This window comes from Physella acuta, unplaced genomic scaffold, assembly GCF_028476545.2.
Source record: "Physella acuta isolate Inbredline_101_S28 unplaced genomic scaffold, ASM2847654v3 ptg001384l, whole genome shotgun sequence".
In the NCBI taxonomy this organism is placed as follows: domain Eukaryota; kingdom Metazoa; phylum Mollusca; class Gastropoda; family Physidae; genus Physella; species Physella acuta.
In genome coordinates this window covers 85,459-105,142 of record NW_026732899.1, presented here as the reverse complement: position 1 = coordinate 105,142, position 19,684 = coordinate 85,459, and the positions used below count along the sequence as shown (strand labels likewise).

The 19,684-nt window shown below is 36.7% G+C and overlaps 1 protein-coding gene across 11 annotated transcripts in view; it reads right to left on the bottom strand.

Moving 5' to 3' along the window:
• LOC131927224 (septin-7) overlaps positions 1 to 19,684 on the bottom strand; it is a 61,040-nt gene that overhangs the window by 18,462 nt on the left and 22,894 nt on the right. For 5 of the 11 annotated variants that reach the window (XM_059282969.1, XM_059282970.1, XM_059282973.1 and 2 more), the window contains exons 3-10: positions 17,587 to 17,607; positions 11,699 to 11,954; positions 10,925 to 11,031; positions 5,668 to 5,768; positions 4,869 to 5,003; positions 2,009 to 2,126; positions 1,805 to 1,897; positions 756 to 904 (exon numbers count right to left, since the gene is read on the bottom strand). In XM_059282969.1, coding sequence (XP_059138952.1) covers positions 756 to 904; positions 1,805 to 1,897; positions 2,009 to 2,126; positions 4,869 to 5,003; positions 5,668 to 5,768; positions 10,925 to 11,031; positions 11,699 to 11,954; positions 17,587 to 17,607 — 980 coding nt within the window. The remainder of the gene's footprint in view (positions 1 to 755; positions 905 to 1,804; positions 1,898 to 2,008; positions 2,127 to 4,868; positions 5,004 to 5,667; positions 5,769 to 10,924; positions 11,032 to 11,698; positions 11,955 to 17,586; positions 17,608 to 19,684) is intronic. The other 6 variants (XM_059282979.1, XM_059282980.1, XM_059282972.1 and 3 more) reach the window with 2 other exon arrangements.

The following is a 19,684-nucleotide window of genomic DNA, read 5'->3' as shown; positions in this document are numbered from 1 at the left end:
TTGTATGTGTTGTGTCAACATAATTCTAAACCTAGTGCGCATATGGGTTTTAGATACCAGGATCATATGGAGGTTTGTATGTGTTGTGTCAACATAATTCTAAACCTAGTGCGCATATGGGTTTTAGATACCAGGATCATATGGAGGTTTGTATGTGTTGTGTCAACATAATTCTAAACCTAGTGCGCATATGGGTTTTAGATACCAGGATCATATGGAGGTTTGTATGTGTTGTGTCAACATAATTCTAAACCTAGTGCACATATGGGTTTTAGATACCAGGATCATATGGAGGTTTGTATGTGTTGTGTCAACATAATTCTAAACCTAGTGCGAATATGGGTTTTAGATACCAGGATCATATGGAGGTTTGTATGTGTTGTGTCAACATAATTCTAAACCTATCATTTTCTACTTTTTTCATAAATGTCACCCCCACCCCCCAATCATTTATTTTAAAAAAAATTACAAATGTCACCCCCCCCCCCCCCCCAATAAATTTCTACTTTTTTCGCTTTGTGTAAATTTAAGATGGATGTAAACCAGAAATACATGGTAATGGAGCAGAAATTTTAAACAGCTGAATATAAAACTTGGATCAGAAACCAACATTTACTACTAAAAAAAAAAGAAAAAACTCACAAATTTACTCTGACGACAATTTCAATTTTTACAGAAACAAAAAGTGTAACCGTAAGGCATACTTGTAATTCTGTAACATAGGCTGGAAGTTTAATATTTGAATGTATACTAACCTAATGACCATATTCCTTAGAGCAATAAAATCATTATGCTCCAGGTTTTCCACTTCAACTATTCCCCATGGGTACTGACGACCTCTCACTCTTTTACCTCCGACCTCAAGAACTCTGTTGCTGCCAACAACTGCAAAGGGCACTCGATCCTAATGAGAGTAAAATTAATGGTGATACAAGAGATATGTTTAGGAGTTAAGTGACTCCACTAGACAACTGTTCCATGGAGCAGATATGTTTAGGAGTCAAGTGACTCCACTAGACAACTGTTCCATGGAGCAGATATGTTCAGGAGTTGAGTGACTCCACTAGACAACTGTTCCATGGAGCAGATATGTTCAGGAGTTGAGTGACTCCACTAGACAACTGTTCCATGGAGCAGATATGTTCAGGAGTTAAGTGACTCCACTAGACAACTGTTCCATGGAGCAGATATGTTCAGGAGTTGAGTGACTTCACTAGACAACTGTTCCATGGAGCAGATATGTTCAGGAGTTGAGTGACTCCACTAGACAACTGTTCCATGGAGCAGATATGTTCAGGAGTTGAGTGACTCCACTAGACAACTGTTCCATGGAGCAGATATGTTCAGGAGTTGAGTGACTCCACTAGACAACTGTTCCATGGAGCAGATATGTTCAGGAGTTGAGTGACTCCACTAGACAACTGTTCCATGGAGCAGATATGTTCAGGAGTTGAGTGACTCCACTAGACAACTGTTCCATGGAGCAGATATGTTCAGGAGTTGAGTGACTCCACTAGACAACTGTTCCATGGAGCAGATATGTTCAGGAGTTGAGTGACTCCACTAGACAACTGTTCCATGGAGCAGGTATGTTCAGGAGTTGAGTGACTCCACTAGACAACTGTTCCATGGAGCAGATATGTTCAGGAGTTGAGTGACTCCACTAGACAACTGTTCCATGGAGCAGATATGTTCAGGAGTTGAGTGACTCCACTAGACAACTGTTCCATGGAGCAGATATGTTCAGGAGTTAAGTGACCCAAGTAATAACCATGTTCTAAAAATGTTTCTAATACCTACTGACCCGTAGTTTTTTTTGGATCTTCATTTCTTCTTCTTCTTCACAATCAGGGAACTCATAGATTCTAATCTTGTGTTGAGCTATTTCATTCAAGATCTGGAAGGTGTGAAAATCATTCTATCATCTAAACACATTAAAAGGGGACAAAATACAAAGAGGTTATATAAGTATGAAAACAAAATGATCTGAAATGAAAATATGACTGACAGTTTTTTTAAATTCCCGGCATTCATCTGGAGTCAAAGTATCAGCCTTGGCAATGAGAGGGATAATGTTGACTTTGTCATGTAGTCTCTTCATGAACTCCACATCTAAAGGCTTTAATCTGAAACAGAAAACCAGAGTCTGCAAGATGTGTCAGTGATACGCTAGACATTTTCCCAAAATGTTACGAACATAAACATAACATTTTTATAATTTTTAATGGAAATTGAGCTTCTTGTAAATACACCGTATGAAAGTAATTTTTACAAATAATTCAATTGACCAAGTACTTAAAGGCATTTTAGGTCTTGTAAATTACAATTGATTAGTAAATTCTTTAAGCACTTGTTCACAAATGACTTTAGGTACAATTTTTGAAGTCGACCTACAGAAGTGTGCCCCTGTAGGGCAGATTTCCTGTAAACGTAGGGGTGTAAATGTGCCCTTGTAGGGCAGATTTCCTGTAAACGTAGGGGTGTAAATGTGCCCCTGTAGGACAAATTTCCTGTAAACGTAGGGGTGTAAATGTGCCCCTGTAGGGCAGATTTCCTGTAAACGTAGGGGTGTAAATGTGCCCCTGTAGGACAAATTTCCTGTAAACGTAGGGGTGTAAATGTGCCCCTGTAGGGCATATTTCCTGTAAACGTAGGGGTGTAAATGTGCCCCTGTAGGGCAGATTTCCTGTAAACGTAGGGGTCTAAATGTGCCCCGTAGGACAGGAGATGGCCTGAGACAAAAGGTTTGAATCAGATTGTAACATTGGACCAATGAGTTGGTCTAACTCTGATCGGGGTTGGCTAAGTCATTGCATATCCTTAACATAGGAACCAGTAGCTTGCTTTTGTTGTTTATTGAATTAAGGATTTTTGTGTTACACATTTTTCAAACTGATGACATCGATGTACAAAATCAGCAAAAGTGCGGTTTTGTGGGGTTTAACATAGATTATGTAAGATGCATCAACCATAGTTTGACCACTACACACCCATCTGTGCACCACAATCATGTGTAAACGCTGGTCTAGTGACTTTCTCCTTTGTTCTAAAAATAAGTGGGATTAACGTCTTCTAGAAAGTAAAATTTGACATTGAGCACCATATATGAGCATAAAAGTAATAGTGATTTGGAAGAGATTTATTGATTCAATTGACCAATTGTATATTATGGTATAGTAAACCTAAGCAACCCAAGGTAGGTTAGAGACTAACCAGACGGCCATCTTGTTATCACATCAACAACAGTCTGTCATATTTACTGTCATATTTTTGCCTTTATCTTTAGTTTAAATATTATGCAACAGCTTTTCAGTTGCTGTTTTTTTCAAATTTGGTGACAAAGGTACAGTTTTTGTTATGAGAATAATAGTAAATACTAGTTTATTTCAATTAGGCTAAAGTAATGCGTTATGAACATTTCTGTAAGAAGAAATAACAAACGCCCATCCCTATCTTTCCCCAGCTAGCTAGTCAATCCACTGCCAGTTTATAATCTTGATGCGTCATTTTACGATATGCTTGAACAGACTTGCAATCGGACTTTAAACGCCTAATGAGTTAAGGACCTTGGCTTAGTGTAGGGCTTTCTAGCAACAAAGACAAAAACAGAGACTATGTACGGAAAAGTAATAACAGACAGTGATTATTTAGGTGTGTAGGTGAGTGATATAAACAAAACCTACACTTTAGGCTATAGGGCGGCGTGGTCTAGGGTGGAGTGCTAAACTGCTAACCCGATAGTATCGAGTTCGAATCTGGGTTCAAGTTAGTGGAATGTCCACCCAACTCTGATGGGTACCTAACTCGCGTTAGGGAAAGCAAAAGCGGCTGGGCATTGTGCTGACCACCTTATCCCTTTACACGCAGAGGTCAAGAAATATATGAAATACACTTCATCTGCCCAATGCATCGTTAGGTCAAAAGAGGATTCTTTACTTTTACACTTTAAGGTGAGTGATATAAACAAAATCTACACTTTATGGTGAGTGATATAAACAAAATCTACACTTTATGGTGAGTGATATAAACAAAATCTACACTTTACTTGGAGTGATGTAAACAAAATCTACACTTTATGGTGAGTGATATAAACAAAATCTACACTTTACTTGGAGTGATATAAACAAAATCTACACTTTATGGCGAGTGATATAAACAAAATCTACACTTTATGGTGAGTGATATAAACAAAATCTACACTTTACAGTGAGTGATATAAACAAAATCTACACTTTATGGCGAGTGATATAAACAAAATCTACACTTTACAGTGAGTGATATAAACAAAATCTACACTTTATGGTGAGTGATATAAACAAAATCTACACTTTACTTGGAGTGATGTAAACAAAATCTACACTTTATGGTGAGTGATATAAACAAAATCTACACTTTACAGTGAGTGATATAAACAAAATCTACACTTTATGGTGAGTGATATAAACAAAATCTACACTTTACAGTGAGTGATATAAACAAAATCTACACTTTATGGTGAGTGATATAAACAAAATCTACACTTTATGGTGAGTGATATAAACAAAATCTACACTTTACTTGGAGTGATGTAAACAAAATCTACACTTTATGGTGACTGATGTTAACAAAATCTACACTTTATGGTGAGTGATATAAACAAAATCTACACTTTATGGCGAGTGATATAAACAAAATCTACACTTTACTTGGAGTGATGTAAACAAAATCTACACTTTATGGTGAGTGATATAAACAAAATCTACACTTTACTTGGAGTGATGTAAACAAAATCTACACTTTACTTGGAGTGATGTTAACAAAATCTACACTTTATGGTGAGTGATATAAACAAAACCTACACTTTATGTTGAGTGATGTAAAGTACCTACCCGTGCCCTGTAGGAGAAATGAAATACAAACAACAGTGGACTCGTGTATCTGCACTTGTTGACCTATTGACCCTGGACTCAGCATTCAGGTATTCCTCATATTTACTGTCTATGAAGTCTGTCACAGGGGACCAGCTGAGTAAGAAAACAAAAATGTTAGTGTCTCAAATATTAAATGGTGTCTCAAATATTAAATCTCAAATATTAAATAGTGTCTCAAATATTAAATAGTGTCTCAAATATTAAATAGTGTCTCAAATATTAAATAATGTCTCAAATATTAAATAGTGTCTCAAATATTAAATAATGTCTCAAATATTAAATAATATCTCAAATATTAAATAATGCCTCAAATATTAAATAGTGTCTCAAATATTAAATAGTGTCTCAAATATTAAATAATATCTCAAATATTAAATAGTGTCTCAGATATTAAATAATATCTCAAATATTAAATAGTGTCTCAGATATTAAATAATATCTCAAATATTAGGTAATGTCTCAAACACAGACTCAAACATTAAAAAAAATGACTGTCTTCAGAATATTAAAAAAAAAAAAAAACAACAAAAAAAACAACAACAAAAGATTGTGAGTACAATATCTACACTGTCTATTATTTGTAGTGTAATAATTAAATTGTAAAATTTAATTTTGGAAAGAATGTAATTTATTTTCCTTTTAAAATATTAGGTTACCAAGTATGATTATTTTTTTGTTTTCAAAATTTACATTGAAAAATAATAAAAACGAATGTTCAAATCTAGTAAATGTATTGGCTCCAACAAGTACAACTGACCAGTTACTATTATCAACTGCATCCCCAAAGCCTGGTGTATCCACTATGGTCAGTCTCAGCTGAACACCATTCTCTTTTAAGGTCACTTGTGTGGTGTCAACCTGTTATTAAAAGACATGTGTGTATGTAGTCTTACACCCACATACAAGACATGTGGTCTCACACCCACATACAAGACATGTCTTGTATGTAGTCTTACACCCACATACAAGACGTGTGTGTAGTCTTACACCCACATACAAGACATGTGGTCTCACACCCACATACAAGACATGTGTATGTAGTCTTACACCCACATACAAGACATGTATGTAGTCTTACACCTACATACAAGACATGTGTGTAGCCTCACACCCACATACAAGACATGTGTGTATGTAGTCTTACACCCACATACAAGACATGTGTGTATGTAGTCTTACACCCACATACAAGACATGTGTGTATGTAGTCTTACACCCACATACAAGACATGTGTGTATGTAGTCTTACACCCACATACAAGACATGTGTGTATGTAGTCTTACACCCACATACAAGACATGTGTGTATGTAGTCTTACACCCACATACAAGACATGTGTGTATGTAGTCTTACACCCACATACAAGACATGTGTGTATGTAGTCTTACACCCACATACAAGACATGTGTGTAGTCTTACACCCACATACAAGACATGTATGTAGTCTTACACCCACATACAAGACATGTATGTAGTCTTACACCCACATACAAGACATGTGTGTAGTCTTACACCCACATACAAGACATGTATTTAGCCTCACACCCACATACAAGACATGTGTGTAGTCTTACACCCACATACAAGACATGTGTAGTCTTACACCCACATACAAGACATGTATGTAGTCTTACACCCACATACAAGACATGTGTGTAGTCTCACACCCACATACAAGACATGTGTGTAGTCTTACACCCACATACAAGACATGTATGTAGTCTTACACCCACATACAAGACATGTATGTAGTCTTACACCCACATACAAGACATGTGTAGTCTTACACCCACATACAAGACATGTGTGTAGTCTTACACCCACATACAAGACATGTGTGTAGTCTTACACCCACATACAAGACGTGTGTGTATGTAGTCTTACACACACATACAAGACGTGTGTGTATGTAGTCTTACACCCACATACAAGACATGTATGTAGTCTTACACCCACATACAAGACGTGTGGTCTCACACCCACATACAAGACATGTGTGTAGTCTTACACCCACATACAAGACATGTGTGTAGTCTTACACCCACATACAAGACATGTATGTAGTCTTACACCCACATACAAGACATGTATGTAGTCTTACACCCACATACAAGACATGTGTGTATGTAGTCTCACACCCACATACAAGACATGTGTGTAGTCTCACACCCACATACAAGACATGTGTGTAGTCTTACACCCACATACAAGACATGTATGTAGTCTTACACCCACATACAAGACATGTATGTAGTCTTACACCCACATACAAGACATGTATGTAGTCTTACACCCACATACAAGACATGTGTGTATGTAGCCTCACACCCACATACAAGACATGTATGTAGTCTTACACCCACATACAAGACATGTGTGTAGTCTTACACCCACATACAAGACGTGTGTGTAGTCTTACACCCACATACAAGACATGTATGTAGTCTTACACCCACATACAAGACATGTATGTAGTCTTACACCCACATACAAGACATGTGTGTAGTCTTACACCCACATACAAGACATGTATGTAGTCTTACACCCACATACAAGACATGTATGTAGTCTTACACCCACATACAAGACATGTATGTAGTCTTACACCCACATACAAGACATGTGTGTAGTCTTACACCCACATACAAGACATGTATGTAGTCTTACACCCACATACAAGACATGTGTGTAGTCTCACACCCACATACAAGACATGTGTGTATGTAGTCTTACACCCACATACAAGACATGTGTGTATGTAGTCTTACACCCACATACAAGACATGTGTGTATGTAGTCTTACACCCACATACAAGACATGTGTGTATGTAGTCTTACACCCACATACAAGACATGTGTGTATGTAGTCTTACACCCACATACAAGACATGTGTGTATGTAGTCTTACACCCACATACAAGACATGTGTGTATGTAGTCTTACACCCACATACAAGACATGTATGTAGTCTCACACCCACATACAAGACATGTGTGTATGTAGTCTTACACCCACATACAAGACATGTATGTAGTCTTACACCCACATACAAGACATGTATGTAGTCTTACACCCACATTCAAGACATGTGTGTAGTCTTACACCCACATTCAAGACATGTGTGTAGTCTTACACCCACATACAAGACATGTGTGTAGTCTTACACCCACATACAAGACATGTATGTAGTCTTACACCCACATACAAGACATGTGGTCTCACACCCACATACAAGACATGTGTGTATGTAGTCTTACACCCACATACAAGACATGTGTGTATGTAGTCTTACACCCACATACAAGACATGTGTGTATGTAGTCTTACACCCACATACAAGACATGTATGTAGTCTTACACCCACATACAAGACGTGTGGTCTCACACCCACATACAAGACATGTGTGTAGTCTCACACCCACATACAAGACATGTGTGTTGTCTTACACCCACATACAAGACATGTGTGTAGTCTTACACCCACATACAAGACATGTGTGTATGTAGTCTTACACCCACATACAAGACATGTATGTAGTCTTACACCCACATACAAGACGTGTGTATGTAGTCTTACACCCACATACAAGACATGTGTGAAGTCTTACACCCACATACAAGACATGTGTGTAGTCTTACACCCACATTCAAGACATGTGTGTAGTCTTACACACACATACAAGACGTGTGTGTATGTAGTCTTACACCCACATACAAGACATGTTTGTAGTCTCACACCCACATACAAGACATGTATGTATTACACCCACATACAAGACATGTGTGTAGTCTCACACCCACATACAAGACATGTGTGTAGTCTCACACCCACATACAAGACATATGTAGTCTTACACCCACATACAAGACATGTGTGTAGTCTTACACCCACATACAAGACATGTGTGTAGTCTTACACCCACATACAAGACATGTATGTAGTCTCACACCCACATACAAGACATGTATGTAGTCTCACACCCACATACAAGACATGTATGTAGTCTTACACCCACATACAAGACATGTATGTAGTCTTACACCCACATACAAGACATGTATGTAGTCTCACACCCACATACAAGACATGTATGTAGTCTTACACCCACATACAAGACATGTGTGTATGTAGTCTTACACCCACATACAAGACATGTGTGTATGTAGTCTTACACCCACATACAAGACATGTGTGTAGTCTTACACCCACATACAAGACATGTGTGTAGTCTTACACCCACATACAAGACATGTGTGTAGTCTCACACCCACATTCAAGACATGTGTGTAGTCTTACACCCACATTCAAGACATGTGTGTAGTCTTACACCCACATACAAGACATGTGGTCTCACACCCACATACAAGACATGTGTGTATGTAGTCTTACACCCACATACAAGACATGTGTGTATGTAGTCTTACACCCACATACAAGACATGTATGTAGTCTTACACCCACATACAAGACGTGTGTATGTAGTCTTACACCCACATACAAGACATGTGTGAAGTCTTACACCCACATACAAGACATGTGTGTAGTCTTACACCCACATTCAAGACATGTGTGTAGTCTTACACACACATACAAGACGTGTGTGTATGTAGTCTTACACCCACATACAAGACATGTGTGTAGTCTTACACCCACATTCAAGACATGTGTGTAGTCTTACACACACATACAAGACGTGTGTGTATGTAGTCTCACACCCACATACAAGACATGTGTGTATGTAGTCTCACACCCACATACAAGACATGTGTGTATGTAGTCTTACACCCACATACAAGACATGTGTGTATGTAGTCTCACACCCACATACAAGACATGTGTGTTGTCTTACACCCACATACAAGACATGTGTGTAGTCTTACACCCACATACAAGACATGTGTGTTGTCTTACACCCACATACAAGACATGTGTGTAGTCTTACACCCACATACAAGACATGTGTAGTCTTACACCCACATACAAGACATGTGTAGCCTCACACCCACATACAAGACATGTATGTAGTCTTACACCCACATACAAGACATGTATGTAGTCTTACACCCACATACAAGACATGTGTGTATGTAGTCTTACACCCACATACAAGACATGTATGTAGTCTTACACCCACATACAAGACATGTATGTAGTCTTACACCCACATACAAGACATGTGTGTATGTAGTCTCACACCCACATACAAGACATGTGTGTAGTCTTACACCCACATACAAGACATGTGTGTAGTCTCACACCCACATACAAGACATGTGTAGTCTTACACCCACATACAAGACATGTGTAGTCTCACACCCACATACAAGACATGTATGTAGTCTTACACCCACATACAAGACATGTATGTAGTCTTACACCCACATACAAGACATGTGTGTAGTCTCACACCCACATACAAGACATGTGTGTAGTCTTACACCCACATACAAGACATGTATGTAGTCTTACACCCACATACAAGACATGTATGTAGTCTTACACCCACATACAAGACATGTGTGTAGTCTCACACCCACATACAAGACATGTATGTAGTCTTACACCCACATACAAAACATGTGTGTAGTCTTACACCCACATACAAGACATGTGTGTATGTAGTCTCACACCCACATACAAGACATGTATGTAGTCTCACACCCACATACAAAACATGTGTGTAGTCTTACACCCACATACAAGACATGTGTGTATGTAGTCTCACACCCACATACAAAACATGTGTGTAGTCTTACACCCACATACAAGACATGTGTGTATGTAGTCTCACACCCACATACAAGACATGTGTGTATGTAGTCTTACACCCACATACAAGACATGTGTGTAGCCTCACACCCACATACAAGACATGTGTAAAATAGCTGTCTGACACAGGTAATTATCAACTCCCTGCTTTGTGTACATTAAAATATCTTGTTTATGTTTCTTGGCATCTGGTTTTCCCTGAGGAAAATTTTAAACTTTGTAATAAAATGGGTTAATGCCTACCTTAACAGTTTTCTGTATTCTGTGTGAGGGTCCTGGGTACTCAGCACTGTACAGGTCAGTTAGAAACAATGAGTTGATTAAAGTTGATTTTCCTAAACCAGATTCACCTGTTGAAAAATATTAGAGCAGGTTTGACTAAAGCAGAATTGGAACATTCCCTAGACTACACACCAGTCTCCAGAGTCCATATATAACAGGGCCAGTAATGGGGAAAGAAGAAAGCTGCAAGTATCTAGTTGTTATATAGACTACTAATTTATGCATGCAATGTTTTCAAAAGTGGAAAAATGGAAATAAATTTTGTAGGTTAAGGAAAAATAATGGAAAGTGGGAAAAAATATGGTAAAAGTGAGGAAAAATATGGGAAAGTGGTTTGGTTTTTTTTTCTAATAGGTATTGATAGTATATGTTATATTAAATGTGTCGAATTTTAGCTATTTAGTTATTTCTTTGGTTTGTCACTAAATGCATTCAACATGTAGTAAAGAACATTGCGTTTTGACCAATAACTATTGTATAACATTTTAAAAACTTAGGCCTATAACTCATGTGTAAAGGGTACCAACAGCTAGTATATAGATAATCTTTGAAACATGGAATTTTAAAATTTTGAAAGATATGGCATCTACAATGTTAGAATCCTGAATTATAATGACATTTAAAAGCTCTCTGGCAGTTTTAAATCACCAATTCTTTAAATGTCTGCCTGTGACATCAAGGCAAACTATATCCCTAATGAAGTAGTTTCTTTAAGTGTGTGTGTGAATAACTTACCAACAACCATCAGGGTAAACTCAAATCCACGTTTGACAGATTTTCTGTACACTTGGTTAGGTAAATTGGCAAACCCAACATATCCTTCCAATTCTTTGCGTGTCTCTGCACCATACTTTCTCTCTCTCTCTTTTTCTGTTTCTATATTAGGATCCTCCTTTCTAGACAGACCACCATATCTTGCTGTAGGGTCAAATTTTGTTGTTGGCCCATCACCACCAGCTCGGAAAAAAGCATCTCTTTTTGCTGCATTCATCTGTAAATTAACATTTAGATCTATAGGAAAATCATAAAATTGTTAACAAAATCAATAAAGATAGAGTAGTGAAATTGATGAAGCAAGATTTAATGGATTTTAAATGGGCTTAAAATGTTCTAGTATGTATGCTTTAGCACAGAAGTGAAGCTTGCCCCTGAATGTCATCTATCTATATACTACTAAAACTCAAGTTTGGTTACAAGTTTGTATATTTATTTGTTGTTTTTGTTTGTCTGTTTGGTTCCATGCGAGCATCTGCACTATGTGTAGAACTGTAAAGTATGTATTTATGTAGAGAATAATGTTCTTTTTTACCAAAATGTCAATAACAAATTCATTTTAAGACGTTAATTAATTTATTGATATATTCATTGGTAGAAACACGACTTTAATTACAAAAGTTCAGAACATTTTAGTTTATTTGATTCATTTACTTTTTACAACAAACATGGCGGCTTCATTGGAAGACAGGGTTGCCCATTCAAAAGTTTAACACATTATAAAGCCAAATTTTCTGTTGGCTATAGCTTTAACCATACGTCCTTTTGCTATTTTTATTAGGTTCCAACACTATTATCAATTTTCAACAGTTCATATAATTTGAGTAGGCCTATACAATAAATTTCTCTAGATCTACAGATAAGCTGTCGGAGGAAGGGAAAGTCAAAGTAGAACTAGATCTAAAATCTAGGTCAAGCCAAAATTAATTAGATAAAAATAAAAACAATTAATTAAGTAGAACTAGATCTAAAATCTAGGTCAAGCCAAAATTAATTAGATAAAAATAAAAACAATTTAAAAAAATCACAATAAGCCGGGAGTGATCTCCCCATAACTTTCTTGAATATTCTTATATAACACTATGGGAGACGACAGAAAATTAGATCTTTTATTTATATGTAAAATTTTGTTTATCTGAAACAGTACTCAAGTTATAGGCTTTTGAAAAACTAAAAGTAGAATAAGTCCCACTTCTGGTTAACAGAAATTACTGAAAAGTTGACACAGAACTGCAAATTTGATATAATACTTATATAGGAAATTTCATCTACTTAGCTGTAACAGTACTCAAGTTATAGTGTTTACAGACATACATACACACAGACAGAATTGTAAAACCCAGTTTTTCCGACTCAAATACGCATAAATTGCTGAAATTTTGATACATTTGGATTTATAATTCCCCCCCCCCCCCCCCGATTAAAATAAGTCCCCTATACTCTGTATGTGATGAAGTACTGAGGTGTCAAATGGTAAAAACTGTCAAAATGTGATTTTTGTCTCTGATTACAAAGCTTTCTCTTTACTCTGTATACCAGAATAAATTATTGAGTTTCTTTAGTAAACTATTTTAGTGTGTATACCAGAGAGTAATAAATTATTGAGTTTCTTTAGTAAACTATTTTACTCTGTATACCAGAATAAATTATTGAGTTTCTTTAGTAAACTATTTTAGTGTGTATACCAGAGAGTAATAAATTATTGAGTTTCTTTAGTAAACTATTTTACTCTGTATACCAGAATAAATTATTGAGTTTCTTTAGTAAACTATTTTAGTGTGTATACCAGAGAGTAATAAATTATTGAGTTTCTTTAGTAAACTATTTTACTCTGTATACCAGAATAAATTATTGAGTTTCTTTAGTAAACTATTTTAGTGTGTATACCAGAGAGTAATAAATTATTGAGTTTCTTTAGTAAACTATTTTACTCTGTATACCAGAATAAATTATTGAGTTTCTTTAGTAAACTATTTTAGTGTGTATACCAGAGAGTAATAAATTATTGAGTTTCTTTAGTAAACTATTTTACTCTGTATACCAGAATAAATTATTGAGTTTCTTTAGTAAACTATTTTAGTGTGTATACCAGAGAGTAATAAATTATTGAGTTTCTTTAGTAAACTATTTTACTCTGTATACCAGAATAAATTATTGAGTTTCTTTAGTAAACTATTTTAGTGTGTATACCAGAGAGTAATAAATTATTGAGTTTCTTTAGTAAACTATTTTACTCTGTATACCAGAATAAATTATTGAGTTTCTTTAGTAAACTATTTTAGTCCTTAAATGTTTGATATAAATCCTTGCTTTTTAGCTTCCAGGATCATCTAATTTGGGAATACAAGGGATTTAACTAGATAAAGAGCTTCAGAAAAACTAGACTTAAGTCTTAAGCCAGCCGTAGATTCTAGATCTAGATCTATGTCATTAATGATTGACAGTGGGAAGGGGAGAGGAAAGATAAAAAGCGTTCAACAAACGTGACATTATTTATGGATGACCCCCGAAACACATGGTTATTAAAGAATAACGGGTAGTCTAGTGGAACCTAAATATGGCCAGAAATATACCTGCTAATATCTTCAAAAATAGAAGAATAATCTGAACAAGAACATATTGAAATTTGCACAGCCTGTGATTATTAAAGTTAGGTAACGTCTTCTGCAACTAAGGAGATTTTTTGCTATAAAAAATAACATCACATTTCTTGTAAATTCAATTATATGTAACCCTTCCCCTCCCAGCACACATGTTTAGGAGTATGCTGTCATTTTTTGAGTGTGTCAGAACATTTGTGCTAAGCATGGACTTAGCAATTGTTGTATACTGTTAAGATACTTAAACTTTACAAGTAGAGTTAGGGTAGTAAAATAGCTTGCTTGAGGCACTATGGGATCAATTAAAGTTGTTTTTATGAAGTTAAATGACTGCTAAAGCATAACATGTTTAAAACGTGGTACTAAAACTTATCCTTGTTTAATTAGGTGATATAATTGCAATTGCATTCAGTTATTTGAAGTGAAAGTTCATTACTCAGTTTTAATGCATAAATAATCTGCAATGCTTGCTTCTCTAATATCACAAAATGGCTTAGCAAAAAAAAAAACAACAACAAAAAAAAAACAAAAAAAAACAACACTGAACAGAAATCTATCAAGAGCAGCTCACACTTGACACAATCAAGAGAAAAATGTGTCAGCTCACATACACTATGAGTGCAGTAGAACAGGTCATCTCTATTTCATAATGGCCATCTGAACTCACTACATGATCATGTTGACCTCATTGTACTTGGCCACCTGAACTCACTACATGATCATGTTGACCTCATCGTACTTGGCCATCTGAACTCACTACATGATCATGTTGACCTCATCGTACTTGGCCATCTGAACTCACTACATGATCATGTTGACCTCATCGTACTTGGCCATCTGAACTCACTACATGATCATGTTGACCTCATCGTACTTGGCCATCTGAACTCACTACATGATCATGTTGACCTCATCGTACTTGGCCATCTGAACTCACTACATGATCATGTTGACCTCATCGTACTTGGCCATCTGAACTCACTACATGATCATGTTGACCTCATCGTACTTGACCATCTGAACTCACTACATGATCATGTTGACCTCATCGTACTTGGCCATCTGAACTCACTACATGATCATGTTGACCTCATCGTACTTGGCCACCTGAACTCACTACATGATCATGTTGACCTCATTGTACTTGGCCATCTGAACTCACTACATGATCATGTTGACCTCATCGTACTTGGCCACCTGAACTCACTACATGATCATGTTGACCTCATCGTACTTGGCCATCTGAACTCACTACATGATCATGTTGACCTCATCGTACTTGGCCATCTGAACTCACTACATGATCATGTTGACCTCATCGTACTTGGCCATCTGAACTCATTACATGATCATGTTGACCTCATCGTACTTGGCCACCTGAACTCACTACATGATCATGTTGACCTCATCGTACTTGGCCACCTGAACTCACTACATGATCATGTTGACCTCATCGTACTTGGCCATCTGAACTCACTACATGATCATGTTGACCTCATCGTACTTGGCCACCTGAACTCACTACATGATCATGTTGACCTCATTGTACTTGGCCATCTGAACTCACTACATGATCATGTTGACCTCATCGTACTTGGCCACCTGAACTCACTACATGATCATGTTGACCTCATCGTACTTGGCCATCTGAACTCACTACATGATCATGTTGACCTCATCGTACTTGGCCATCTGAACTCACTACATGATCATGTTGACCTCATCGTACTTGGCCATCTGAACTCACTACATGATCATGTTGACCTCATTGTACTTGGCCATCTGAACTCACTACATGATCATGTTGACCTCATCGTACTTGGCCATCTGAACTCACTACATGATCATGTTGACCTCATCGTACTTGGCCATCTGAACTCACTACATGATCATGTTGACCTCATCGTACTTGGCCATCTGAACTCATTACATCAGGGGTCTCCAAACTTTTCAATCCGAGGGCCGCATTAACTATCAAATTTCAGTTCGGGGGCCAGTTTCTTCCAGGCATGTCTTTGGTTTTTCTGGCCAAAGTTCTTCAGCTATCACCAACAAACGATTTTTCCTTGGACAAAATGATCTCCGCGGGCCGGATGAGAGGACTTCGCGGGCCGCATCCGGCCCGCGGGCCGTAGTTTGGAGACCCCTGCATTACATGATCATGTTGACCTCATCGTACTTGGCCACCTGAACTCACTACATGATCATGTTGACCTCATCGTACTTGGCCATCTGAACTCACTACATGATCATGTTGACCTCATCGTACTTGGCCATCTGAACTCACTACATGATCATGTTGACCTCATCGTACTAAAAATGTCAAACTTAATCAAATGAAAGGTTGGGTATTTTGGTCTTTAAAACAAAAATTATTGATTGGAGAAAGTTAGAAGCTAATTTCTAGGTTCTACTCTGCCAAATGGTCAAAAAAGATTGTCTGATATAGAGGTGAACAACATCCAACAGAGAAGCAAATGGTCAAACATCAGACATGCCTTAGTTCACATCAATACATTTCAAAAGAAACCAATAGAGCATCATTATTACTATTTGACCATGCTGACAAATAAATTGTTTGGCTGATGGATTAGTGTGTCTCTGTTAATCCATGCTGACAAATTGTTTGACTGATGGATTAGTGTGTCTCTGTTAATCCATGCTGACAAATTGTTTGACTGATGGATTAGTGTGTCTCTGTTAATCCATGCTGACAAATTGTTTGACTGATGGATTAGTGTGCCTCTGTTAATCCATGCTGACAAATTGTTTGACTGATGGATTAGTGTGTCTCTGTTAATCCATGCTGACAAATTGTTTGACTGATGGATTAGTGTGTCTCTGTTAACCCATGCTGACAAATTGTTTGACTGATGTATGTCTACATTGATGGGGCTAAACTGGTGAGAGCCATGCCCTTAAGCTAGGCAGACCACAATAGGATACTCCACTTGCCAGCTGCTCAAGTTACTTCCTGACATTTGATTCATGCTTCCTCCAGTGCATTGCATTTCATGCTTTAGATATGGGGGCAGTTTAGTTTTCATTGAAAATTAAATATGACAAAGGTTCAAATCTTTTAAGTTACACACAAATCACGTACACACAGTTATATCATATAGACCTTACCAATAACTCTCTTTGAAATGCTTTTTTTTTTTCAAATTGTCTTTGAGATAGTCTAGTACACATTTAGCTATAAACATCAATAAAAAACAAACAAGAAAAAGCATTGACAACTATACTCACTGCCTCTGTGGTTTCTATCTGCTGAAATGAGAAGGAGCCATTGTGAATAGATGATAGCAGACATGGAACACTTTCTAGTCTAATACACAACTCACTCATCTCACCAATGGGAACAACTCACTCATCTCACCAATGGGAACAATTCACTCATCTCACCAATGGGAACAACTCACTTATCTCACCAATGGGAACAACTCACTCATCTCACCAATGGGAACAACTCACTCATCTCACCAATGGGAACAACTCACTCATCTCACCAATGGGAACAACTCACTCATCTCACCAATGGGAACAACTCACTCATCTCACCAATGGGAACAACTCACTCATCTCACCAATGGGAACAACTCACTCATCTCACCAATGGGAACAACTCACTCATCTCACCAATGGGAACAACTCACTCATCTCACCAATGGGAACAACTCACTCATCTCACCAATGGGAACAACTCACTCATCTCACCAATGGGAACAACTCACTCATCTCACCAATGGGAACAACTCAGGGAACATTTCTTTGTATGACATGAAAGAGTTTACATGCACTGATGTCCAGCTGAACATGGTATGCAACAAAAAATGCAGCTTGGCAATAAGCTTTCTATTAGTCATTTATCCATTGCTATTGAACTAGCCCAATCAAAACATGTTAACAGTGCAAAGACCCATCCCTTCAACAAAAGAGTGCCTAGTATAGAAACAAATCACTCCAGTACCAACTTGAAGTCTATTCAATTGCAAATTCAGATATTTAAATTGAAGTCATTTTTTGGCATGTTTATAGGGCTGGTAAGTAGGTCACCAACCAGTTCTACGGCTCAATAAAAACTTCATGAGCCATAGAACTGGTTGGTGACCTACTTACCAGCCCTATAGCATCCTAAGTCAACACAGCAGCCACAAAAATACCAGCTGCTATAAATACAACTAGAAAAATCCAGGGTCAGAGGTGAGTAGTAAGGGTATTAAAGGTAAGATGCCAAGAGAGCAAGGTTTTTCACCATAGGATTGTTTGAAACAGACCTACACTCACTCATACACATGCACACACTCAGGCCTACATGAAAATGTTTTCATCCTGTTTTGTTCTTGAGTCATATTTGAATCATGTCTCTCTTTACCAACACAACTAGAAATGGTTAAAAAACAACTTATATATTGAATAGAGCTAAGCACCCAAGAAAGTGGAATTAAAGTAATAATATAATGAGAATGATGCATGCCTTGAATATTTCCTTTTCATAATATACGCCTTTAATTTAGCCTTTTCCATTAAAGTATTGACAAAAAAACAAAACAACAATTGAATTTACTTTTAAAAATAAAACCAATAGAATACCAAACTTTTGAAAGAAGAAAATCGGTTAAGTACATTATGTAACAACTCGTAACATTTAGAATGGCTACTTCTTTTCTATTGTTTAAGTTATCATACAAGTAGGTTAATGACTAATACTTCTTTTTTATTGTTTAAGTTATCATACAAGTAGGTTAATGACTAATACTTCTTTTTTATTGTTTAAGTTATCATACAAGTAGGTTAATGACTAATACTTCTTTTCTATTGTTTAAGTTATCATACAAGTAGGTTAATGACTAATACTTCTTTCCTATTGTTTAAGTTATCATACAAGTAGGTTAATGACTAATACTTCTTTTTTACTGTTTAAGTTATCATACAAGTAGGTTAATGACTAATACTTCTTTTTTATTGTTTAAGTTATCATACAAGTAGGTTAATGACTAATAAAAACAGAACGAGCCAAGAGCAGTGACAGGCAAAGGAAAAAAAATTGCAATCAACTGTAAAAAAGGCTTTAGAAAATTAATTCCTGCATGATTGCTTATGTTGCATATATAAAATTATTTCTTTTTAATCTGCATTATTCATTTTAATAAAATTCAGATATTTGAATATTTTTGGTTTAAAAAACCTAACTGGTTTTTGTGTGAATAATATTGGACATATTTGATGTTTTTAGTATTTTCAGCTGTTATTTTTATTAATAGCTTGGTGACATAAGTGGTATTTGTCCCATTCTGGCAAGTGTCAATTTGGGAAATGGCCTTCTGGAAAATGTCAGACTCTGGCA